Source organism: Streptopelia decaocto (genome assembly GCF_964273445.1).
Source record: "Streptopelia decaocto genome assembly, chromosome: 3".
NCBI classification, from domain to species: Eukaryota; Metazoa; Chordata; class Aves; order Columbiformes; family Columbidae; genus Streptopelia; species Streptopelia decaocto.
In genome coordinates, this window is record NC_138656.1 from 117,883,941 (window position 1) to 117,909,839 (window position 25,899).

General features: G+C 45.9%; 1 protein-coding gene across 1 annotated transcript in view; it reads right to left on the reverse strand.

Moving 5' to 3' along the window:
• MTMR9 (myotubularin related protein 9) overlaps positions 1-23,879 on the reverse strand; it is a 28,465-nt gene extending 4,586 nt beyond the window's left edge. Inside the window, exons 1-8 of the mRNA XM_082049823.1 lie at positions 23,603-23,879; positions 19,593-19,701; positions 18,782-18,907; positions 10,812-10,985; positions 8,650-8,867; positions 6,324-6,485; positions 3,825-3,966; positions 3,034-3,254 (exon numbers count right to left, since the gene is read on the reverse strand). Coding sequence (XP_081905949.1) covers positions 3,034-3,254; positions 3,825-3,966; positions 6,324-6,485; positions 8,650-8,867; positions 10,812-10,985; positions 18,782-18,907; positions 19,593-19,701; positions 23,603-23,787 — 1,337 coding nt within the window. The 5' untranslated portion in view covers positions 23,788-23,879. The remainder of the gene's footprint in view (positions 1-3,033; positions 3,255-3,824; positions 3,967-6,323; positions 6,486-8,649; positions 8,868-10,811; positions 10,986-18,781; positions 18,908-19,592; positions 19,702-23,602) is intronic.
• Between the last annotated feature and the right edge of the window lie 2,020 nt (positions 23,880-25,899).

Here is a 25,899-nt window from a genome sequence, read left to right on the forward strand (position 1 = left end):
ACAAGTCAGCTTTCACTTTTGAAGAGACTCATTTTGTTAGAACTCCACAGATTAGAATGCCACAAGCTTTCACAGAATCACAGCCCAGTTAGGGTTGAAGGGACCTCTGGGGATCCCCCAGTCCAACCCAGCTGCTCACGCAGGGTCACAGAGCAGATCACACAGGTGGGTCCAGGCGGGTTTGAATGTCTCAGAGCAGGAGACTCCACACCCGCTCTGGGCAGCCTGGGCCAGGCTCTGGCACCTCCCAGCAAACAAGTTTCTGCTCATGTTCACATGGAGCCTCCTGTGTTTCAGGCTGTGCCCGTTGCCCCTCACCCTGGCGTTGGGCACCACTGAACAGAGTCTGGTCCATCCTCTGACACCCACCCTGACATATTGATCCCATTGATCACATCCCTCTCAGCTTCTCTTCTCCAGCTGAACAGCCCCAGCTCTCTCAGTCTCCTCATCACAAAGATGCTCCAGACCCCTCAGCATCTTTTTGTCCCTCCACTGGACTCTCTCCAGTAATTCCTTGTCCTTCTTCAACTGGGGAGCCCAGAACTGGACCCACAACTGCAGATGGGGCCTCCCCAGGGCAGAGCAGAGGGGGAGGAACAACCTCCCTGACCTGCTGCTCACACTCTTCCTCATGCACCCCAGGTCCCATTGGCCTCTTGGCCACAGGGCACATTGGTGACTCACGGTCACCCTGTTGTCCCCCACAACTCCCAGGTCCTTCTCTGCAGAGCTGCTTTCCAGCAGCTCAACCCCAACCTGTGCTGGTGCCTGGGGTTGTTCCTCCCCAGGGGCAGGACCCTGCACTTGCCCTCGTTGAACTTCATCAGGTTCTTCTCTGCCCAGCCCTCCAGCCTGGCCAGGTCTCGCTTTCCCATCTGTTACTAGCCCAGACAATTCAGGCTGATCCCTTCAGTACCTTTCACCAACATCACACAGGGTGTAAACCTCAAGCAATTTACTCAACCTGGCCAATTATAATTAGTGTCAAAGAAAAGATGGGGAAATAGCACTTGTAAGCTGGGTGGAAGCTGCCTTCTGTCTAGATTAATAATTGGTCACCTCCCCAAAATGGTTCAACTGCCAGGTTTAGAAAGGGATTTAATTCCTGTGTTAAGATAGAGCTGGGAGGTGTGGCAGTTCTGCACCAAGGAAGGATCATATTGCAATTCTCAGAGTACATTAAAGCAGAGTTATCGCTGGAATTGTGCAATGGATACATCTGATTATGTCCCGTTGGTGGCAGGAAGCATCTGAGTGCAGAGAATCACAGAATGGTTTGGGTTGAAGGGACCTTTAAAGCTCCCCCAGTGCCACCCCTGCCATGAGCCGGGACATCTCCACCAGCTCAGGTTGCTCAGAGCCCCGTCCAGCCTGGCCTGGGATGTCTCCAGGGATGGTTCATCCACCACCTCTCTGCCCAACCTGGGACAGGCTCTCACCACCTTCAGTGTCAAAAATTTCTTCCTCATGTCTAAAGAGAAAGCTCTGCCGCTTTCAGGGGTTAAACCCCACCTCCAGGAGTCACACAGGGGCCTCAATTCCTCAGATTCTGGCAAATCTCATTCTGCTTGCACCAGCAAATTCAACTGCCACCCAGGCAGAAGATTCACCATCCCTGTGAATACTTCAGGCAGCACAAGCTTAACATCAGATTCCAAACATTTTATGTGCTCACAGGCTGACATATGCAGATGTGACAGGCAGGTTATTACATGTAACATTCAATACCCTTTCAAATTTCATCTTATTGGTTTCAAGTCTAACTTGGTTTTGCAGATGACCAGTTCAGCAGCCCTGCAAAAGACAGACGAGTCTCTTCTATGCAAAAACGACTTTAAGAGCAGGGAGGTTTATAGGAAGCTTTAAATTGCCTTCCTTATCTGTAATATCAGCTCTGGTTTTCCCTTCTAGTTATTCAGTGCTCTCCAGTTAAGCAGGAGACCACCCTACATGATTTTACTGGAGTCAGGAGTCCTGAGAACAGAACTGGCGAGATGAAAACAGGAATCCAAACCTCTGTGGCAGGTGTGGGAAGCTCCTGCCCTCCTGTTTGCTCCTCCCAGCAGCCCTACTCAGGGCATGCCTAGAGCTGCACCACCAGGACAGCACAGCACCCAACCCAGGCTGGGAATCAGAAGGTATTTGAGCAGATCAACTACTAAACTTAAATGCCACGAGCTTGTAAGGAAGCTCAGCACGGGTCTATCATTACCTGAAGAGGCAAACTCCAGCAAAACACAGTCCTGGCTGCTTCCTTTCAAAGCTGCACAAACATCCCAGTGCTCACAGCATTCACGCACCACCTCAGCTAATTCACATTTCTCCAAGTCACAGGTTATGGCTGGAGGGATTTTTCATCCTTCTGTTGAAGCTGTGCTACTGCACGGCCAAAAGGACATCAAAACCTAATCGCGATGCTCGTAGCTAAACAATCAAAGCTTTTGCCAAGGTGTAACTGTGAAGCAGATCCTCCTGAAATGAGCTCTTCCATGTTTCCAACTTTCAGCAGTTAATGGATAAAAAGCAGCATCTTCCTCTCCCTGGGGTACTGGAACCAGCAGCCTACAGAAGTCATGGTTTTATCTGGCAGCTAAGGTAAGAACCAGACTTTCCAGTTTGGCCTTTGATTGCCTTGACCTTCTCCAGGCCTGTGTGGACAAGTTGGCTTCCCACAGCTACGATTCATATCTTTGTTGAACTCTAGCTGTTTATTGTTTTGTGCAAAGATTTTCTGTGTCAGGGACTATATAAACTGGTGATGGGTGGAGATTTTTCAATGAAAAGACAGTCTAAGTCTTGGAGAAAACTAATTCAACTCTTTAACCATGCCACAGATTTCTTTCGTCACAATGTCCCACTTTTAAGAGGGACAAGTTCCCTGAGATGCTGCAGACTATGTGACATGAGAAGCTCACCTGTGTCAAGGGGACCACACAAGCACCTTCACCCTTTTTCAAACCAAGAGACTTTTGATTTTTGGTCAGATACAGCCCAATATTTAAAGGGTTCAACGCAAGCATCCTCACCAACCTTTCATTTTCGTTGTTTCCCAGGAAAGTCCCGAACTGTGAAGCGTAAGCGTGTTCGAAGAGCATGATGAGGAACTGCTCGTTGAATTCAAAAGAGCAAGGGAACTGACGAAGGATTTGCCACACACAGTCCAAAAAGAGGAGAAACACGGGGGCCTCCCATTTCTGCTTGCTATTCGAATAGGCTGACTGGGCACAGCGCTGCTGGAAAGGGTGACCGGCCTATATGCAAGAAATAAGATAAAGCATCACACACAAAGTAATGGGGTGGGAGTTCATGTGGCAAAGACTTAGAGCTAGTTGTGTCCATGCAACTATGCTGTAACCGCTCTTTTCTACAACTGTAAGTTCACCAAGCATCCAGTGACAAATTGCTAGCAACCATGACCAACTTTGCTGCTTTTTATAAATAAATATAAATATAAATTGCACTGTATTTAATAAGACAATTTTGCAAGAACAAACCGGGGTAAGTGCAGCGAAGGACCAGGCTGAGGATATCAGCTGCAAGAATACAACAAGCAGAACTGTTTTTGTGGTTTAGTCTGAACAGTGTTCTCTAAAGAGATGTTTACCCTGAGCACATATAACAGGCACTTCCCCCAAAACAAAGAACTACCGTGAAAGTGCCAGAGGTACAAATGACTCAGGAACAATGTTGCTCTTAGGACAAAGGCCATTCATATTAAGCAGGGCTGCAACAAGGCCCAACCTGTCTGCTGCCTCTCAGGCTATTTCTCAATAAAACTGTCACCGGAATAAATTGCCGGTTTGCCCAAAGGCATTTCTTACCTGTAGCCACTCCCTCGCAACAAGAGATTCAAAGCCACGTATGGTCCTGCACCCTGGGTCCAAGATAATCTGTGCCAGAGAAGTCACCTGGAGTGTCGAATCGGTTCCTTCAGTCCCATGGACTAACACTGACGTACCTTCCCTGCGAGAGAAAAACAACGGAAAGGAGTAACAGTGTGAATGAGCAGAGCACATCCCGAAGACTCACGCATCCCAACGGATGCCAATGGACACCAGTGTCACCACCCTGACCGTTTTGCTGACCCTTTCTTCTCTTCCACCCCACATGGCAGCGTATCACCTTCTCCACCTGGACCTTCACCAACGCTAAACAGAGCTTAGTTTCTTGCTAAGGAGTCTGGAAATCCAGAAACTTGGCCGCGTTGACTGAAAATGTACAGTGAAATCTCTTTTGTAGTGCTTAACAGTTTGAATTCATATCCCTTTGAGTTATAGCATGGAAACGCATCTCAAAATTTGCTGGTGTCATTTATGATTTTGCTACATACTCTGAAATCTTTCCATAACCATTGCAACGAAGAGGTATCACCACCCTAGATGTTCTGCACAACAATGCTATAAGATTCTTGCTTAAACCTGGGCTTAATTGCATTTTGGCCTCAATTAGGGTTTACTGCGAGCAAAGTAGTGGCAAAAAAGCCAGTTCAGGAGAAAGAATGAAAAGGCAGAGCTTGGCCTCCAGAAATGCAGCAGAGTTAGTGTGCTGAGCAAGGACACTTGTCAAAGAGCCAAGCACAAAAGCTCCTCGCTCACCTGCCAGCACCAGTGAATCAGCAGAACAACGTGAGGAGCAGAGGGAGCTCGGAGAGTTTGGGGCAAGAAGGTTTTAGCACTTTGCTGTCACTCCCCAAGCCCCGAGGGGACAGCAAATTCTTTCCCCTCTTCTCCATCCTTGGCTGGGTTTGGGTACAATATCAGAATCTCACCCACATGCTCCTGAAAGAAAGACTGGATGGTATTAAAAACCACTAATTCCCCTTAGTCTTCCCAAACCTTGACCCACTGTCTCAGTTCTGCCAACACCCAGAACAGAGAAAACGAGCTGCAGGTTGCGTTTGTTTCTGTGCAGAGATCCAAGGTGAGCGGCAAAGCGCGGGGTAAGAGATCAACCTACAAAAAGAGAAACCCCGCAGACATGGCTCGCTTTTTGAAGCAAAAAGCATAAAAATCTATACCTTAAACATTGCGACATCTTTGTCTATAGTCCAATGTCTAAAACAAACCCGGTGCCTCTATGATAATCTTCAGATAATTTCTTTCCTCCTCCCCCAGGCAGCAGCTGATAAAGAGCCAAGCAAAATTGCAAAGGTTGACTGCAAGCCTATGCTCTTCCCAAAGCAGGGCACATCAGAATAATGCTATTTTCACCTTTTATATTTCTGTCCCTAGACTTTAAAGATGCTGCAAGACCTGTCCAGGGCATCCCTTCCCCGTGACAAATATAACTGAACCATCCTCCTCAGCTCAGGGATGATCTCCAATGCCAAGCTGGCCCGACACAGCTCCGGGTAAACAGAAAAAAAGCAAAGCTGACGTTAAAAATTATGAAATTGTCCACTATCCCAGCGAGCCAGAAGAGTTTCATCACTGATCTTTCTCATTGCATGCATGCAGGAAAGAATTACAGATAAAACTATTGATCAAGAGCAATCATTCTCTGGCACGAGTCAATAACTAAGCACGCACCGTCAGTGCTTTTAAAAAGCGCAGCTGCTCATGTTTTAATTCAATAATGCTGTTTTACCAATGAGACTGCATTTCAACCTATTAAAGTTTTCCCTGAGTGTTGAGAAGGGTTTTCCCCTCTCAGAGCTACAAAGAACTCACATTTAAACCCCTGTGTCTGGTCTTACAAAGCCTGGCAGCGTCAGCTTTTGCTCTGCAGCCTGAGGTCTGATGGTAAGTTAGCCAAGTCAGCAGTATTTATTAAAGAAATAAGTGCTTGTGGCCTCAATTAACCTGACATAAGGGAAGAACAGGATTGCTTAGATAGGACTATGGCAATACAAATTTCAAGAGGAAAAAGCACTGGACTAATTCCTGGGGAAAACAAGGAAATGCCATTGTTTTAATCTTGAGAAGCAAGGTGAGGTATTGGAAACTTTCAACTAAAACAAACACTTTATTAAAATAACAACCTCTGTGGTGTCACTTTACTAGGCCACCAAACAGCATTTAAGATGGGCAAATCCTAAGCTAAACTTTCAGTAAAACTAACTAAATTAGAGTGATCGCATCAGACATCGGGATATACCTGAACTAAATAATCTAATACCTATTCTTAGTCAAGTTCTCCTCTCTCGTGCTTGTACTACTAAAAATGCAAGCATGATCCCTTAACCATGATGAAACAGTATCTTGCATGAGTACAAGCCAGTTCGCAGTGGTCAATTACTAATAAAGTGGAAATAAAGGTATTTAACAATCAATCTGTAATCAGCGGATGAGAAACTCAAGGCTTTCTGAAAAAACACTTACCTATCGATACACTGAGCAACCAGACAAGCCGTAGTCAGTATCTCCTTGACGTGAGTCAACCAGTTGGAAGCCTCCAGTTTGCTAAGCCAGCGGTCCATATTGTGCGATTGGTCATTACAAGCTTCCACGAGCTTGATGAGGCTTTCCTGCAGAATATTAAACCTTTGGGAAAAGGAAAATGTTATGGAAAACATAAGCACTAACAACCAGGACAATGTGCCTATAGAAATACAGTGATATCAGAATAAATCTCTATGATTTATATGCTGTTATTTTAAAATATTACCGTACAGAAGTCATGTCTCCTCATGCTTTCATGGGTAATGCCAAACCGTGGGCGACTGCCAGCAGAAAAACGCTCTTTGGACATAAATAGCCTCTTGCCTTCCAACACAAATTGCTCCATCAAGCATTACAACAGTACGGCCTTTTCCTCATCCTACCTGACCTCTGCGTGCGTTCGGCCACATCTCGCACTTTCCATGTAAAACACGTTTTCAGTGATCTCACTTTCTTTACCAAGCGTAAGTGTAGTGACAACCTGGCCATTATCAAGTGTCAGTGAAGCTACACCAGAAAATTTTGGGGATTTTTAACCTGTAGAGCTGCAACAATAACCTGAAAGTCACCTGTTACCAGGTCACAACCCCAGAAAATTTTAAATTAGACTCAACTTCTTGACATAGAACCACCTTAAGATTAATTTAGCTAATTTCTTAAGAAAAAGGTGGGGAAGGGAACACATTTTGTATCACTTCTGCCGTTGTTGCAATATGCCCATAAGCCATAGAAAGCAGGTATTTAGCATGCAGCCGATAAAAACAGATACTTCTCTGGTGTGGCTTCACACTATGTCTTCCAGGGGCACCAAACTACGGATGATCAAACGCCACTTAATGCTGATTCCAGCGTGTGCTCTGGTCTAATGGAGGATGCAACTAGCAGACTAGATCTCAAAATAGCTGAGAAAGCCAAATAATAATAGCATGAGATATTTAGTCTTTATATATTGTGGTTTAATCATTCCTCCCTATCTGATGCTTATGTCCACCTGTAAAATGATCACCAAACAGAAGTCCACACAAAATTTTTAGAAGGAAAACCAAATACTTCAAAGAAACAGCCAAGAAATTCCTTATATTAGCTCCTCAAGAGTTGGCCTACAGTGATCAGGGGAGCAATTACTTTCCAACAGCTTCAGTAACGTTACTGTATGCCTGTGTAGAAGGATTCCCCAAAACTAAGGGTTAAAAGCAGTTGAACAAGGTCAGACTACAAGTCTATTTAGCTTAAAAAACTTGTCTCCAAACGACCAAACAATACTAGATGTCCTGAGAATCAGAATAGTTTGGATGGGAAGGGACCTTCCAAGCTCCCCCAGTGCCACCCCTGCCATGAGCAGGGACATCTTCACCAGCTCAGGTTCCTCAGAGCCCCATCCAGCCTGGCCTGGGATGTCTCCAGGGATGGTTCAGCCACCACCTCTCTGCCCAACCTGGGACAGGCTCTCACCACCCTCACTGTAAACAATTTCTTCCTCATGTCTGGCCTGAATCTCCCTCCTTTAGTTCAAAACTCCTTGTCCTATCACAACAGGCCCTGTTAAAAAGTGCATCCCCATCTTTCTTATCAGCCCTTTTTAAGTACAGAAAGACCACACTAAGGTCTCCCCGGAACTTCTCTTCTCCAGCTGAACACCCCAGCTCTCTCAGCCTGTCCTCCCAGCAGAGCTGTTCCAGCCTCGGATCATTTCTGGGGCTCCTCTGGCCCCTCTCCAGCAGCTCCATGCGTGTCCTGTGATGAGGACCCAGAGCTGGACCAGCACTGCAGGGGGGTCTCACCAGAGCGGAGCAGACGGGCAGAATCACCAACCTCAACCTGCTGCCCACACTCTTTGTGATACAGCCCAAGATACAATTGGCCTCTGAGCTGCAAGCGCACATTGCTGGCTCATGTCCAATGTTCCATCCCTCAGCACCCCATGTCCTTCTCCTGGGGGCTGCTCTCCATCCCTCCATCCCTTGCACCACTGCAAAAGGGGAAGACAGGAAGGCTGGAGCACAGCTGTAGATGGTCACAAAAAGAGCTGGCACAACAAAATCTGCCCAATGCCTGTAACCTGCAGCAGGTTGCTCAGAACAAGGAACAAAATCCCTATATCATCCACATAACCTTGTTTTGCTAAAAAGGAATGTGACCCTGTTGACAGGAACCACGATACACGGCCATTTCTTACAGAAGGAAAGGCTTTATGGAGCTAGCATGGCTCCGCTAATGCAACCCTACAAAGCTGAGCACAGAGGAGGGACTGTGTGATTTCACCCACCTCTCAATACATTTGTGAATCCTCCTCCACATGGGATAATGTACTTCTTGTTCAAAGCCACCTCCCTTGGCCCTGGCCTGCTGGGCAACGTTCAAGGACCTCGTGTCAATGATGTAGCCACGAAACCCATGCCGTAGCGTGGCATTTATAAGCTTCTCATCTTCTCTACATCGTCTCCCATTCGTACCTGTCAGAGGCTGGCTGCTTCGCATAATCACCTGTGGGGACAAATAACCTTGAATTAGGCACTGGAAATGGAGAGACTCCAGATCGCAAGTCACCGACCACTTGAGCTCCAAGAACTGAAGGTTTGAAGTCACTCTGCAAAGGACACCCCTCCACTAGAAGGTTTCTTTGGGGTGCAAACAGCAAACTGATGCATTAGATCGCTGGGTCTCAATGCCAGGCACAGAACAGACTCTCTGGAGATATGTGCTGCTCAACTTCACACTGGATACTCCTGTTTTCCATAAAAATTCAAGTCATTTCAAGAATGCTTACAGGAGTGAGAGAACCTTACAAAGCTTCCTCTCTCAGTTCAGGTGTAAAGCCCAAGCGGCACAGCTCACACCACACTTCTGCTTCCATCTACCTCAGGCTTAACCCACGTCTGGACTCAGGCAAACACCTTGATCTGCACAGTTGGATGCACAGAATGATTCTCTATTTCTTCCTACAGCTGTTGTTCTCCCTCGTCCTGAATCTTTCAGTTCTTTTAAATGCAATCTCTTGCAGGGACTGAATTTATTTAAAAAAAATCAAACTAGAAATCCTTGAATTGAGCAACTATTTGGCAGGCCACTTCCTAAATCACAGACATCTTCTTAGAGGCTTTATCCCTTCAATTATTCCTGTAGTACCATCTCTGTGAGCCATTGACCTCGCTTCCTGCCAACAGCTCCTTTATGAACCAACATTTTCAGGATTGTCATTTTTCAGGTTTCTTCCCAAGTCTGTTTTTAAACCACTCAAGTCATTCATGTGTTAAAGATGCCTACGAGGTACAGTTTTACCCAGCGGTTAGACTAATAAAAACCATAGGTCCACAGATTTACGAGCTGAGATTTCTCTTTAGGAAATGCCTTTCAATTCAGAAAGCATCGCAGCCACTCAAATGATAACTAAAGTGTGAGGGCAGCCAGTCAGCAACCCCAGCTACGCTGCGAGTCAGAAAAGCAATGTGACAGACAGTGTTACTGTCACAAGCTCAAGCCCTCCGAGCCAAATGACATTATATTCCTCGCACTTAAAACACGCAAAATTCAGAGAGATAATTGAAGAAATCCTCCTTTAACAGTTTTCAGTCGAGCTGAGAAAAAGCAGAAAGCAGGACTGTTAGGAAGGTTGTTGATGGCTGATTTTAAAGCAAAGGAAAAAAAACAAACCCAAAGTATAATGCTAAGTCAGACCTGACATCCTCTAATTCCAGGCTTACAATCTTGGCAACAGGAGGTGAGAGCACATTAGAGCATTTGACTCAGAAGCCTGGATCAGGTTTGTAAGCCACAGGTTGGACACCCCAACATCCTCAGACTGGGTTACATCAGCAAGAGGTAAAGAATTCCTCAAGAATTGCATGAAGTGCATTTCTTAATTATAGCTTATCAGTCACTCAATTAGATTTTTGGCTCGCCAAAAGGTGGTAAAATCTGCACGACACCAAAAATTTGCTACTCCTGACACGTTATACTGACAGACTCGGAGAACAGATTGTTCTGATGGCTCGTTCGACAGTTCCCCAGCAGAAGTGGTGCTGGCTCTGGCACACGTGCTGTCATTGTGACTGTTATGGAGGAGACAGCCCAGCACCCCGAGACAGGACAATGTGGTTTCTGCCATCCTTCCAGCATGAAGCCTCTTGGCAGATGAAGCAAGTAAGGGTGCCAGCGGTGGCTTTGCAAGTCTCATCTCACGAGCAAGCTTGTGCCACATACGCTCCCAAACCAGCACATTAATAGCTCTTTCTAAGATGGAGATTACTCATTCCATCCCCCAGAACCAGGTTCATTGCATTGAATAAGTTGGAAAAGAAAACAAGTCAACATCTCGTGATCTGTATTAAGTCTGGAGCATGAGTTGTTTGTTTTGTTTTTTGGGTTTTTTTTCATTAAACAGATTCTTACACTTCCCTCAAGTAAAACCATTACTCAAATGCAGCTTACCATCTTGTTCTTCGTATGATAATAGCTGAGGACTGGGAAGCGACCGCCCTGGCGAAACAAGGCAACTCTCCGAAGTTCGTCATCACTGACGGATTCGGGGACAATGACAACCGGAGGGTAGGAGGAACAGATGGAGAATTCCTTATTGACATAGCTTAGACGCCATTCAGTTGTCTGAAAAAGATAAGAACGTAAAGGCTTCGGGTCAAAAACCAGAATATTACAGTTATGGCATAACGTACAAGGGAAGCAGAACTTTCGTAATCAGAATAAAGCACGCACAGAGTGATATCAGTGACCTATCCCACTTGCACCACAGATGAAAGCTCAGTTGTCTCTATCGGCATAAACACTTTTGTTCATCCAGGAATCTGGTCCCTCCGTAACAGCATAATTATGCTAATCAGACAGATTAAACCCAGTCAGTACTATATCCTGTCTCCAACAAAAATGTGACCAAAAGGATGCTCTTCAAGAATAAACAAGCCCCAGAGCCCCGTCCAGCCTGGCCTGAGATATCTCCAGGGATGGTTCATCCACCACCTCTTTGGCCAACCTGGGACAGGCTCTCACCACCCTCATTGTCAACAATTTCTTCCTCATGTCTGGCCTGAATCTCCCTCCTTTAGTTTAAAACCATCAACCCCTGTCCTACCGCAACAGGCCCTGCTCAAAAGTCTGTCCCCATCTTTCTTATTGGCCCCTTTTAAGTAATGAAAGGACATAATAATGTCTCCCCAGAGCCTTATCTTCTCCAATATATTCCTAAATCAGCAGATTTAGGAGAAAAAAGTTGATATAAATGCAAATAACATCTGCGCAAACCTCTATTTGTGCTGAAAGCAGAGTTAGTAATGCTGTCCACAAGAACGCTGCCAGTCAAAAAGGAAGAACATCCACCAACTCCAGACAATGAAGCTGCTTTGAGGCTGATATTGCAATTTAACATCTCCAGGTTGGTTCTTTTCTACAGGCTGTGCTTTATGTAAACCACCACAACCATTCCTCCAAAGACATCTCTCCAGCAGGTGTCATGCACAGAGGTCTCATGGTGACCTACAAACACTTGTAAAAGAAGTGCTGAATATTGTCCTCCCGCACCCTCGTGGGCACTTGGCACAAGAACATGGGCTACCAGAGACCTGGCGTCAGACACAGGATTTGCCTCCATCCCAGGCAAAACCAAAGGTTAACGAGCGGCCTCACTAACGAGGAGCCCTCGTTTACCAAAGTCCAGGCTGGAAGAGCTGACGCTGCCCTAACTTCAGCCTTGGACAGGCTAAACCTTCATGGAGGGCTTGTTGCTTCTGGGCTGGTACCACATCCCTGTCTCCTGCGTTAAGGACACCATCGCAGGACACCAAATAAACATGAGATACAAATTTTCCCCAGGGGCACGTAGCACTCAGCAGAACCTTGCCTAAAATTTGGCAGGGAACTGAGCTCGTGGTCCTCGATAGCAGGACGGTGGCTTTGGCTGAGCTGCATCTCCAGTCAGCGCATCCTTCTCCTGTATCCTTACGGCCAACAAAACCTGCTGGCAGGAGTCTTGGTGGGGAAAACGACCCAGAAGACTCTACATCTTTGGATTTTAGCAGCAGCGTGAAATTCTTAGAAGTAGTAGCAGAATCGCAGTCAAATTTGCCTGTAAAAGCTCCAGACACAAATAAATTAAAATGTAATATAAAAAAATAACTTTTGAAGAGAAACAGGCAGCTGCTACCAAGGTATCTTTTTGCTTTCTTTCTTATAAACTCCCTTGCACAGACAAAGGTGCGAGACAGCGAACAAGACCTTAAGTAACTCCTCAGTTGAGGGGGTTTTGGTACAGGCTCAGGAGCATTTGAGGGCAGAGACCTCATAGAGATGCCACAAAAAAACTCCGCTCGTTTGTGCTCCAAGAAAGCTTCAGCAAGACAAAAAGGCAGAGGGGTAACTTGGGTCTCCCAGAAAGTAAGAGAAGAGGAAAACATTTAAATTATGTAGTAATGTAGTAACAAAAAACCCATGCTGATTCAGGCAGGCTGGTTTAGCATGAATTAATCACCCAGCTCTGAGCAGAAATAAGTCTCTGTTCCTCTTTCCTTTCTTCTAGAGGGTTCCGACCTCCTGAATGGCAAATGGATATAAATCCATCTGACCGGCCCAATGGAAAACTAGGATTGATTTAGAGAGGTTTTCTGGTGATTAAGCTTTGATATCAGATGAACAAGCTGATCTGAGTCACAACACTGCTTCATCATCAGCAGATCCCAAGTGTGCAGTGTAGGAGACACCAAAATTGTCCCTTTTGGTGGCAGCCTATGAGAAAGCTGTTGGGAAAGGTACATGTGTGTATTATCATCACCGAAACAGCAACTGCTACCTGTGTTCAGTAGCATATCCAGGCAGACTTGTACCAGCCCTGTTGTAAGCTTATTTCATTATTCATTAGCCTCAAAACAGCTTCCCTCAACATCTGTATTTTATAAAACGCATAGGTTCGCCCAGGTGCAAAGTTAAATCACCTCTGGCAATCACATCATAGGTGGAAATTGTTCAAGCTTTTAATGCACCAACCATTTTTTACAGCTTTTTGGGGTGTCTGTGTTAAATTACAGCAGATTTCATCCAACGGTGTTCAGTTGTACTCCAGGTGACCCTGCTTTAGCAGGTGGGTTGGACTGGATGATCTCCAGAGGTCCCTTCCAACCTCAACCATTCTGAGATTCCATAATTTGTTTACAAATAAAAGAGTATGCATGGATACAGAACAGAACTAATAAATATCTTACTGCCATATTGGATGAAGAGAAGGCAAAATGAAAACTCCCGTGTGCTTTCTGAGAGAGCGGCTGTCACTGGTATCACCAGTATGGAAAGGAATGGATCCATCTGATTTATCTCCCACTTTGATAATTTAACACTGCCCGTAACCTCCTCCCCTCACCATCTATAACATGAGAGAGAAGATACTGTTATGTCTTTCAGTTATAATTTGCTGTTATGTGGGAAGGAGGAGGAGCAGGGCAGCAATTAGCACCATTTATCTTCTGCAGCACGACTACTTCTGCAGAGACCCAGTTTACCTGTGCAATGCCAGCTTCAGGCTGCTAAAATATATTCCAGCACGAATCAGATAGTAAAACCAACAGTGCAAACCTCCTCCTGGCTTCTGCTTGGGGTATGTCCGCAATTTGGAAGAAAAAAAATTGCCATTACTAACTGGAAGAGCGTGAAACTCCGAGAAACTACAAAGTTAACATTTACTTCTCCCAGCGAGAGATCTGTACTATAGGGAATCAGAAAAAACCTAAACAGTTAAGGATGGAAGCAGTAAAGGATTAGGAGAGGTGGAGAAAGGGAAGGAGAGGAATCCTGTATCCAAACTAGCGTGGTCAGCAGGACAAGGGCAGTGATCCTTCCCCTGTGCTCTGCACTGGGGAGGCCACACCTGGAGTATTGTGTTCAGTTCTGGGCCCCTCAGCTCAGGAAAGAGATTGAAGTGCTGGAGCGGGTCCAGAGAAGAGCAACAAGACTGGGGAAGGGACTTGAACACAAACCCTATGGGGAGAGGCTGAGGGAGCTGGGCTTGTTTAGTCTGGAGAAGAGGAGGCTCAGAGGTGAGCTCAGCACTCTCTAGAACTACCTGAAGGGCAGTTCTAGCCAGGTGGGGATTGGGCTCTTCTCCCAGGCATCAGCAATAGGACAAGGGGCCATGGGCTTCAACTCTGCCAGGGGAAATTGAGGCTGGAGATCAGAAAGCAATTCTGTGCAGAGAGAGTGGTCAGGCATTGGAATGGCTGCCCAGGGAGGTGCTGGACTCACCGGCCCTGGAGGTTTTTCAACTGAGACTGGACGTGGCACTTAGTGCCATGATCTAGTCAATGGACTGGAGTTGGACCAAGGGTTGGACTTGATGACCTCTGAGGTCTTTTCCAACCCAGTCCATTCTGTGATTCTGTGTGACTCCAAAGAAAGAAAATAGAAATATTTTCTTAAACACAGTGCAGGATTAACTCTTACATTTCTACTTTTCTCATCTTAGAACTTGTTTAGATATACTGATTTTCAAGCTATAGGCTAAACCAACAGTTTTAGCCAAAATTTGCTTCCAAAACTTACAATTGCTAGGAGAGGTTTTCCACAAAACTCTGTGAAACAATTCAAGCTCTACTAATAAGCCTTAAAAGAAAAGTCAAGAAACCAGCAAGGACCTCGCAAAGCAGCAGACAGATGACTCCCAAGGAACAGGCAGAAGGCAACGAGCCCTGTTAGTGACAGCATGTGGGTGGACAAGAAGAACAACAGATGCAAAGACTGATGCTTGTCTGATAAGAGCAGAATGTGGGCTATCCCCACCATTGAGAACTGAGCCCAAAACCAGAAAATTCAGTTTTAAGAAGCTCCAGGACAGTAGATAAAGCACAGCTGAGCTGTCCAGAAACTTGAGTTCTTTCCTACAACAAAGTGGAAGGGGCAGGGGTTGGGGGGAGAAGGGAAGGGAGGGAGAAGGGAAGGGAGGGAGAAGGGAAGGGAGGGAGAAGGGAAGGGAGGGAGAAGGGAAGGGAGGGAGAAGGGAAGGGAGGGAGAAGGGAAGGGAGGGAGAAGGGAAGGGAGGGAGAAGGGAAGGGAGGGAGAAGGGAAGGGAGGGAGAAGGGAAGGGAGGGAGAAGGGAAGGGAGGGAGAAGGGAAGGGAGGGAGAAGGGAAGGGAGGGAGAAGGGAGAAAGTTGTGGCAGTTAAATACCTTCATGTTAATTATACTGTTAGTGTGCAAACTTCTCATGTCCACTTAACTTTAAGAAGAAACTGAATTTCCAGAATCCTGCAGTTACAGAATTTGGCAGTAGAGAAACCTATTAGCTCTTCTCTGACTTCTCAAAAAATATCAACCCCTTTGTGTATACTCTTAATTCCAGTGGCTATGCAGCAGTACAGTGAAGAATCCCAATTTTTACAAGAATTTCACCTGACATACCTGTAACCAAACCAGATCTCATGTAGTACCTAGTTCTTCAAGCAAAAACATAACCACAAGCTGGATGAGCAAACATTTACTATCTTGTGCATCTTTTACTCTGTGCATATATTTGTCTGTAGTACCTTTAACATCTCATCTCGCAGGATAATAATTTGGAGCCTGCAGGCACTGTGGAGTTTTTGCTGTCACATTTTATGAAATACGGAGATGATTTCTTCACATGACTTAATTCTCTTGATACACTGGATCTATCACAACAGTAGTTCATGAAATAATTGTTCGACAAAAGCCATACTGACCCGTCCAAAGAAAACTAACAGGTGACACACACAGTGAAGAGAGGTTCTCCTGCCCCTCTGCTCTGCCCTGGGGAGACCACACCTGGAATATTGTGTCCAGTTGTGGCCCCTCAGTTCCAGCAGGACAGGGAACTGCTGGAGAGAGTCCAGCGCAGCCACCAAGATGCTGAAGGGAGTGGAGCATCTCCCGTGGGAGGAAAGGCTGAGGGAGCTGGGGCTCTGGAGCTTGGAGGAGACTGAGGGGTGACCTCATTAATGTTTACAGATATACAAAGGGTGAGTGTCAGGAGGATGGAGCCAGGCTCTTCTCGGTGACAACCAGTGATAGGACAAGGGGCAATGGGTACAAACTGGAACACAAGAGGTTCCACTTAAATATGAGAAGAAACTTCTTCATGGCGAGGGTGCCAGAGCCTGGCCCAGGCTGCCCAGGGAGGTTGTGGAGTCTCCACCAACCCACCAAAACTTAATTCCCTCATTTTATTTTTTTAGATCAAATGAAGTCATTTGCTTTAATGATTCTTCCCTCAACACCTTCATGGACTAAATGCAAGAATGCTGTGACAGTATTTCAGTAGGGGATGAGTACTTGAATGTTTGCTATCGAATTTTAAATGCAACGTTAGATGACACTTTGCCAATCAATGCAATGGAGTGAAATCGCACAGGGGGTGTATGTGTTGCGAGAAAAACACATTTGACACAATATATGCCCAAACAAACAGATAAATTATTATTATATGGTATAACATCATAATATATTATCTAAATTTTAAAAGTATTACTTAATTTTTAAATCTTAACTTTCACAGTTTTATTTTGCCATTACAGAATGTGCCAATTTTAAAACAACTCTCCCCTGGCAGACAATTGTGGAATTAATACATTACCAGAGCTGCAGCGTGGGTGAAAAGCAGCTTTTTGACAAGTTGTTACCATATTGGGGAAGGTAAAGCATAACAGATGCAGATGGATGATTTAATGGATAGGGAGGTAACCTGAATTCCACTCATTTGACTTATGGGAGAAGAAAAGAATACATCAACCATTTACTTTTTCTAGTCTGTCACGGTATAAAGTTTAAATATGGAACAAGAAATATTTGGTCAACAATACTTTTATCTGTTGTTCAGGAGGAGTAAGCCACTTGGACATGGCTTTTGTCATCATTTGTTTTAACAGGAGTAGTGTCTGAAGTTTTGGGTTAAAAGCCAAGAATTAATCAACAGCTGTTAAGACACACGTATTTTAAAGAAATGAATTATTGCCCTTGAAATGTAACGCTGTAAAGCAATTAGGTTTTTAAATTTAAGACTTTCAAGGAACATATGTTCAGAAGGCCAAGAGATCCACAAATAAGCTACCAGGGCACTTTTAAACCTCTGAAAGAAAAAGGACAAAAAAAAAGTAGCATAACACCGGATCCACGTTAGCATCTGGATGGTAAATACAACCATCAGAAGTGATTGGATCCCTGAAATCTAAGAAGGATTTCAGCTACGTAGAAAGCAAAATGTGAATAGAAGCAGAACCATCTGCTGCAATTTTCCACTGAGGTTTGAGGGATTTTCTTCTGCTGCGCCTTCAGTCCTGCCCTCACACTCCTCCCTCCTCACCAGACACCATTGCAGCTTCAGGCCTTTCGATTCTCATCGTGGCGTCTGCAAAGGTTCCTCTGCTGAGCTGGGAAAGCAGCTGCTGCTTTGCCTCCAAACAGGAGAACGCTCTGATCACACGTTGGACCTGCCCAGCTGAAATTAAAACCAAAACTGTGGTGCTAGTTATTCTAACAGGTCAGTTTGTATGTCTTTTGGCAACAGATGAAGATGAGGTATGTGAAAGTACTCCCATTATGAGATAAAAATAGGAAGATTCTTGAACTCCTTTAATATTCTAGTGATTTCATCATGAATCTGGTCAAGCTTATCATATTATGCTGTTATTAGTCATAAACAGGAAGCGATACACACTGCAGACAAGCTGAGTTGCAGATAGAAGAAAAAAATTGATCTTTTTTGATGCTGTACTAATGGATGTGGTCTCAGAAACCTGAGATGACGCAGCAAGTGCACATATTTAATGTGAAACAAAGACCTGGAACACAGAGATGCCAACCCAAGGCACTACTGAAACAGGCAATCTGCAACCAAGCCAGCTCCAAATATATCAAATCCAGCATTTGAAAATGAAGTTGGAATAACAGATACAACAGGCAATGCCACAAGAACTATTCCTAACCTACAGGTACCAAAATAATATCAACTTGTGCTCACAGCACCTGGAAGAATACAGCTGGAAATTTCCTGCTGTGTAAACACCCCAATATTTCTCCAGCATGGACCTGAGTGAAGAATGTTTCAAACTGGGCATCTGGCTAAGAAATCCTTAGCAATTCTAAATTTGTTCTTACAATAAGGAAGCCATCCCCAAACGACAAAAACATTTCCTACCTTCATGTCCTCCCAGGTAACTTTCAAAAAGGCCTCAAAAATCCCTTTGTAGAAGGTGAAACACAGGAATATTTAGCACATAAACAGAAATGCCTGATGTTTCCAGAATGAATATTTGAACAACACTCACTTTCCACCCAGCACAAAACAGCTTTTTACTATCCAAGATTTCCACTCCTGCTACTACTGGATGAAATAACCACAAATTACTTGCACAAGTACATCCAAATGTCCGTGCAGATCCTCAAGATCCAACCTACCATTGAACTGAGGAGCTCAAATTCTTGTTCAGGCAGAAAAGAGCGCCAGCCATCCTCAACGATTTCAAACATGGGCCGGTAGAAGAAGGGATACATCAGAGTGACAGAATCCAAGGTGGAAAGTGCCTGTGTGGTGAGAAATAAATACTTAATTCATTCAAACTGCTATTTTATTAAAAAAAAAAAAAGGCAAATAATGTTTTGCTCTAATGTTGGTGGGGCAAACTTAAGCCACCCAAAAGTATCCAGCTGTTAAGCTTGAAATACTAAGTGACCTGTAGGGTAGTGTAATGCACATAAAAACAGTAGCATAAACAGAGATAACAGACAATTTAACTGTAACCGGGGATTTGTGCATCATTTCTGCAGGCTACACTATGTAACAGAACCATTAAAGGATGAGAAAGGTGCCCCCTGAGCAGGTATAACTAATGGGACACATCCTACGCCACATTTACCTGGTGACTAACCACAGAACTTAAACTCAGTCACTTAACTTGGCTTGAGATATGTGAAACTCATCCAGACGGATTTGGTTTTGCCTCCTCATGCTCCAGCATAATGAAGCTGAGCTTCACTTTCCCTAATGCGAAATATTTGATCAAGAAAAGATGGAAGCTGTTTGTTTTTTTTAAAGAACACCTACAAGCAACAAGCAATATTATAACAACTGGAAGGAAATATGCCAACTCTCATTTGCCTTCCAGAATAGCCATTAAAACCTTCGTAACTCGAAAACAAAAAGCTGTGAAGGTTGAGGTCTGATCAACATCTGAGACCACAAGTATGATTTATCATGATGAATTCTTACCTCTATGGAGTTTGCAATGTTCAAACACTCCTCCATTCCAGGTATATCCAGCTGAATAATCCGCAGATCTTTGCATTTTATAATGACGGTGCCCAGTGAGCCCACAAACCTACAGCAAGACAGGAAGAAAGAGTCTCTCAGGAACAGGATTTTGTAAGGTATGATGAGGTATTACAGCTCTCCCCACAACACTTGCCTACGTGACAAAACTCCTTTAGCAATAATTTGTCTGTAATACCACAGTTTCAAAAAACAAACCCTCTCTTTGCTATTTGCCAGCTGATCTCCACTTTTGTTTTTTAATTCCATCCTTGTGATATGGAAGTGAGTGGAAGTGTAAATATCACAAGATAGAGAAGATTTTCTCTATCTCTCTTTCTCTCTCTCTTTTCTTCTTCTTTAAAACACCAAAACCAATATATGCTCAGGTATTTCCTGATAGTACTGGAAGCTTGAGCTGCAAGTTTTGTGTTTCATTACAGTCATGTGGTGAAACTTTGAGGATTGCTACAAGCATTTGAGTTGAAATTAATTTTTAAAATAACCCTTCAGTCTGGCTACATTACACTCCTCTGTTATTTTAAACAAGAAAGTTTGGTTTCTGATACCTGCAGTCCCACAGAGACATTTGCTCTGCAGACCCCAGAGGAGTTAAGGTTTTATCACCACAACTCAACGCAGAAAACCCTCTGGGTTACAACACATGCGCAGCGCACAGACGCCCTCTCCAGTCCTTCATAATACCTGAAAGAAGGATGATGCCTGAACAGAAACTGAGTATTTTCTATACCTTAACCAGCCACTTGCATTCACAGAAATGCTGTAGATTTTATTCCACAAAGCAGTGAACTAATGAAAAGCAGCTGAGTCTCCTCATACGCCACAGCAGTGCCTGCAGCAGCCAAGGGCAATGCAAGAAGCAGTGAAACCTGAAGGACCAAGTTTCAGTCCCTCGTGGCCCAACAGGCCAAGAAAGGCCTTGAGGTGCTGGAGCGAGTGGAGAGAAGGGAACGGAGCTGGTGAGGGGCTGGAGCACAAGTGTGATGGGAGCGGCTGAGGGACCTGGGGGGTTCAGCTGGAGAACAGGAGCTGAGGGGAGACCTTCTGATCTCTGAACTGCCTGAAAGGAGCTTGGAGCCAGGGGGGTCGGGCTCTGCTCCCCAGGAACAAGCACCAGGAGCAGAGGAAACGGCCTCAAGTTGCACCACGGGAGGTTGAGGTTAGATGTGGGGAACAATTTCTTCCCCAAAGGGCTGTGGGGCATTGGAACAGGCTGCCCAGGGCAGTGCTGGAGTCACCATCCCTGGAGGGTTTTAAAAGACATTTAGATGAGGTTCTTAGGAAAATGGTTTAGTGCCAGAGATGGGTTAATGGTTGGATTCGATGGTCTTGAGGATCTTTTCCAATTAAAATGATTCTACGATTGTAATCACAGAATCCCAGAATGTCAGGGGTTGGAAGGGCCCTGGGAAGCTCATCCAGTGCAATCCCACCATGGAGCAGGAACACCCAGATGAGGTTACACAGGAAGGTGTCCAGGCGGGTTGGAATGTCTGCACAGAAGGAGACTCCACAACCCCCCTGGGCAGCCTGGGCCAGGCTCTGCCACCCTCACTGAGAAGAATTTTCTTCTCATATTTAAGTGGAACCTCCCGTATTCCAGTTTGTATCCATTGCCCCTTGTCCTAAAGGGAAAAAGGAAGTAAAAGGAAGGGCAGAGCTGTCCACACTCCACAGGGATCCCCATCACTAAGCTTTGGGTTGCTTCACCTGTGCTACAAAAGGTAATTTAACTTACAATTATTATTACATCTGGGCAGTGCTGAAGGAAGAACTGCAGGCGTTTTGACAGAGCAGTTCTGTAACTCCAACAGAGCCATTCTGTGCATCACTTGCCCTCGTTGCAGCTCTGTTTCACAGATCCTCAATGTAGTAACAGTGCAGCTACAACTCATCGCCAGGGCTGTGCTTCCTTTCCATATTTCTTTATGCAAAAACATCATAGGAGATCACTAGAGACTGTTGCACTTCAAGAAACCCTACAAGTCATATTTAAATTGCTTAAAAAGCTACACAAATTTTAGCAGCAGTTTGATCATCAGATAATGAGGGAAAACACTGTTTTGTACAAAAGACATTCACGTTAGGGAGGTGGGAGAACAGATGTCATGAACCTGGCAAAACTGTTGTGCACCGATAACATGAAGCAGTGCTAAACTGGACCTTTCTACAACCTTTATTGGTGCTAAACTGGACCTTTCTCCAACCTTTATTGGTTTAAGAGCCTTGTTATTCCATTCTCTCCTGCACTGAGGAAAAACACACTCTTATTCTTTTATATCACCAAGCTTCATTGCAGTTACATTCACACAAAGCTTCTCTCAGGGAGGAAAACATCTGCTCTAGAAACGAGGGCTGGCAATTAGGGCTGAGAGTATCTGCAGACGTAGTTAAATCTGTTATAAATCACGTACATGACGCACCACTCCCTCGCCACAACTTCGAATGTTCCTTGCTCAGTTGGTATTAAATTACATTGTAACTGCAACTAAACTCATTAAAAAATAAAAAAGAAATAAAAGCTTGTGTACAATGATATTCGAAATGGAGCTACGGCTGGTTTAGTTCAAGCAGCGAGGAGGGGGGAGGCCAAACCGCCCTGATGATGGAGCAAAACTAGATGGGAATGATTTCCTCAGGTTTCCATCAGTCTGTTCCTCTCCACCCTCAGGCCAAGATGCAGCATTTCTCAGAAATGCTCAAAGAAACCAGGAACATGGGAACAAACTTAATCAGCATCCAGCACTTCACCCGTTCTCAGACTCATAGGTCACCTGCTATTTTTAATTGCTGCTGCTTGATTTTACCAGAAATTTTACCAGAAATCACAGAATGTCCTGAGCTGGAAGGGACCCACAAGGATCATCGAGTCCAACTCCTGTCCATGCACAGGACAAACCTAAAATTCACACCATGTGTCTGAAGGCATTGTCCAGTCTCTACTTGAATGCAGCCAGGAAGTATATTCTCCCAGGTTGCCTTAAAATGTGAGGAAAACAGTGGGCTGACTTTTTAATTAAGAAAAAATAAATAACTATGACAAGGAAAGTTAAAAAAGACAAAGGTGAGAAAGAACACAACAACCAGGTGAGATGTGACAGCCACTCAGTGAGGGAAGTGTGATGGGGTGGGGGTCCACATAAAGCAGACAGAAGCGAGGGTAAGAAAATGAATCTCTGAATTCCCTGAACCAAAAGAGGATGCGTGAAAATAAAATTGAGCGCTGCAGCTACAGTTCGGCTTCACCATGTTGTTCCTATGAGGAGTGAGCTGTTAAAGAGTTACTGAATTCCGTGAGCAGTTTGGGGAATAAGCGGGTGATGATGTCGAGAGGCAGAAGGCTGACACAGGGCTGAGAAAGTCTGGATTTCACATCTGCCGTCGCTTTTGCAGGGTAACACAAAGCAAATCACTTCACCAGCACCTCAGCTTCCACCTCTGTTGAACAGGGGTAAAGCTGCATCCTTTATAAAAGGCATTTCAAGAGCTACTGATGAATAGAATCGTTTCAGTTGCAAGAGAACTTCAAGATCGAGTCCAACCATAACCCAACTCCACCACTAAACCAGGTACCTAAGAACCTCATCTAAATGTCTTTTAAACCCCTCCAGGGATGGTGACTCCAGCACTGCCCTGGGCAGCCTGTTCCAATGCCCGACAGCCCCTTCCAGGAAGAATATTTTCCTAATATCCAACCTATGGTGAAGAATTAATACGGAGCACAAATGACAAACGTGTTTACACATAAAAATTCCAACTCTATATAGGACAAAAAAAAAATCTTAATATAAATTATCAAATATCTAAACAGACTGAGAATCAACCTGCCCAGTGCTCTGTGCATTCTCCTCTCCAGACCTGTGAGCAGCATGAGGCACCAGCCAGTCTTGACAACCACTTTCCAACCCCAAACGAGGCGCCATCAAGCAAGGAAAATAGGAATAAAATACCTTTTTTCGATGGAATCGATGTTGGAGTGCAGCAGCCACAGCTCCTCGGCGTTATCGCGGCGCCGGGAGGAGAAGATGAGGTGATGTCCCGTCAGGCACAGGGTCCCCTCCAGGGCCTGCAGCAGCGGCTGGTGCAGAACCACGTTGTCCGCCCGGGGGGTCTTGATGAGCTCCGCGAACTCCATGTTCGCCGGGGAAGGGAATGGGCCTGGTACCCAAAGCAGGGGGTGACACCACAACCCCCCGGGGCCTTCCCGGGGCTCCCGCTCAGCGGGTCCCGGCTGAGTGCAGGTGCGGGGAGGCCCCGGTGCAGCGGACGCCCCGGACCCGCCGCTCGCAGCGGACCGCGGTACCGACCGGAAGTTCACCGGGGAGCTTCCCCGGACGCCGGGCGCTCACGTGACGCCGCCGGGTCCAATCCACGCCCACGCCTGCCCTTACCGGAAACGGAGCTGGCGCAAAGGGCCCGGAGGAACGCACGGGGCGAGAAAAACAGTTCCGGGGCCTCATGGGGGAATTTAACAGCGGTGGGCGGGGACAGAGGTGTGGCCTGGAGGGAAAGGGGCGGGGCCCTGACGGAGGGGACGTAACGGGGAGGGGAAAGGGGAAGCGGCGTGGGAGCGGGGCTTGGAGAAAGGGGCGTGGCTTTGGGGTAAAGGGGCGTGGCTATGGGAGCGTGGTTTGGGAAAGGGGCGGGGCCATGGGGGCGAGACCCGGGGCGGGCAGAGCCCCAGGATCAGAGTTACAGACCGGTTTGAGTTGAGAGGGACTTTCAAATCTCCCCCAGCGCCACCCCTGCCATGAGCAGGGACATCTTCACCAGCTCAGGTTGCTCAGAGCCCCGTCCAGCCTGGCCTGGGATGTCTCCAGGGATGGTTCATCCACCACCTCTCTGCCCAACCTGGGCCAGGCTCTCACCACCCTCAGCACAAACAATTTCTTCCCCATGTCTGGCCTGAATCTCCCTCCTTTAATTTAAAACCATCACCCCTTGTCCCATCTCAACAGGCCCTGCTCAAAGGTCTGTCCTCATCTTTCTTATAGGTCTCTTATAAGTCTGGAAAAGCCACACTAAGGTCTCCCGGAGCTTCTCTTCTCCAGCTGAACACCCCAACTCTCTCAGCCTGTCCCCCAGCAGAGCTGTTCCAGCCTCGGATCATTTCTGGGGCTCCTCTGGCCCCTCTCCAGCAGCTCCATGTGTGTCCTGTGCTGAGGACCCAGAGCTGGACCAGCACTGCAGGGGGGTCTCACCAGAGCGGAGCAGGGGGGCTGAAGGAGAAATGTTGTTTTTACAACAGGTCTGGCACCCAACCTCAGTGAGAGGGAGGGCTGAGAGACACCTGACTATGAATCTTTAATGTAAAACAAAGTCTCTTCAAGCTAATCCCAGAATGCAAACTGATTCCTGTATTTAAAAAGTTAAGCTATGGGGAAGGGTAGCCAAAGAGCCAGGAATCCATATTTTAAATAAACCAATAAAGGGAGAGGGCTGTTAGAATTAGATGAATGAGACAGGGAAATTGAGGCAGGTGAGAGGTAGTCTGTAAACCCTACAGTACCAACCAACAGGAAACAGGAATTTATGGATGAGATTTGGGGGGGGGGGCGGATATAAGCAGGTGCTTTTTGCCCTATTCCGTGTGCTTATCATTAGGTAGGCCACCCGGTTTTGCAAAATTGTTAATAAAATCTGCTTTGCTGAGAGATGCTGCCTGAGCCTATTATATTGGCAAGATGATCATTTCCTACAGAATCACCTCACTCCACCTGCTGCCCACACTCCTTGTGATGCAGCCCAAGATACGATTGACCTTCTGGGCTGCAAGCGCACATTGCCGGCTCATGTCTCACCTTTAGCCCCCCAGCACCCCTTTCCTGGAATAATGCACAGACTTTGCAGAGCTCCCTGCAGACCCCAGACCAGTATGGCTCCACTCTTGCTGATAGAAAAGGCCAAAAATTCTGACCTTCCACCACACACTCGCATTTTGTGAACCACTCCTCTGATGCCCATATAGTGGTTTTGGGTTTTGGAGAGCAGTGGGTGGTGGGGGTGGCTCCGTGCATTGCAATGAGTCCAGTCTTGAGCTCAGCATCTTCCCCACACAGAATCACAGAAGACCCCAACCCCCCTGGCTCCAAGCTCCTTTCAGGCAGTTCAGAGATCAGAAGGTCTCCCCTCAGCTCCTGTTCTCCAGCTGAACCCCCCAGGTCCCTCAGCCGCTCCCATCACACTTGTGCTCCAGCCCCTCACCAGCTCCGTTCCCTTCTCTCAACTCACTCCAGCACCTCAAGGC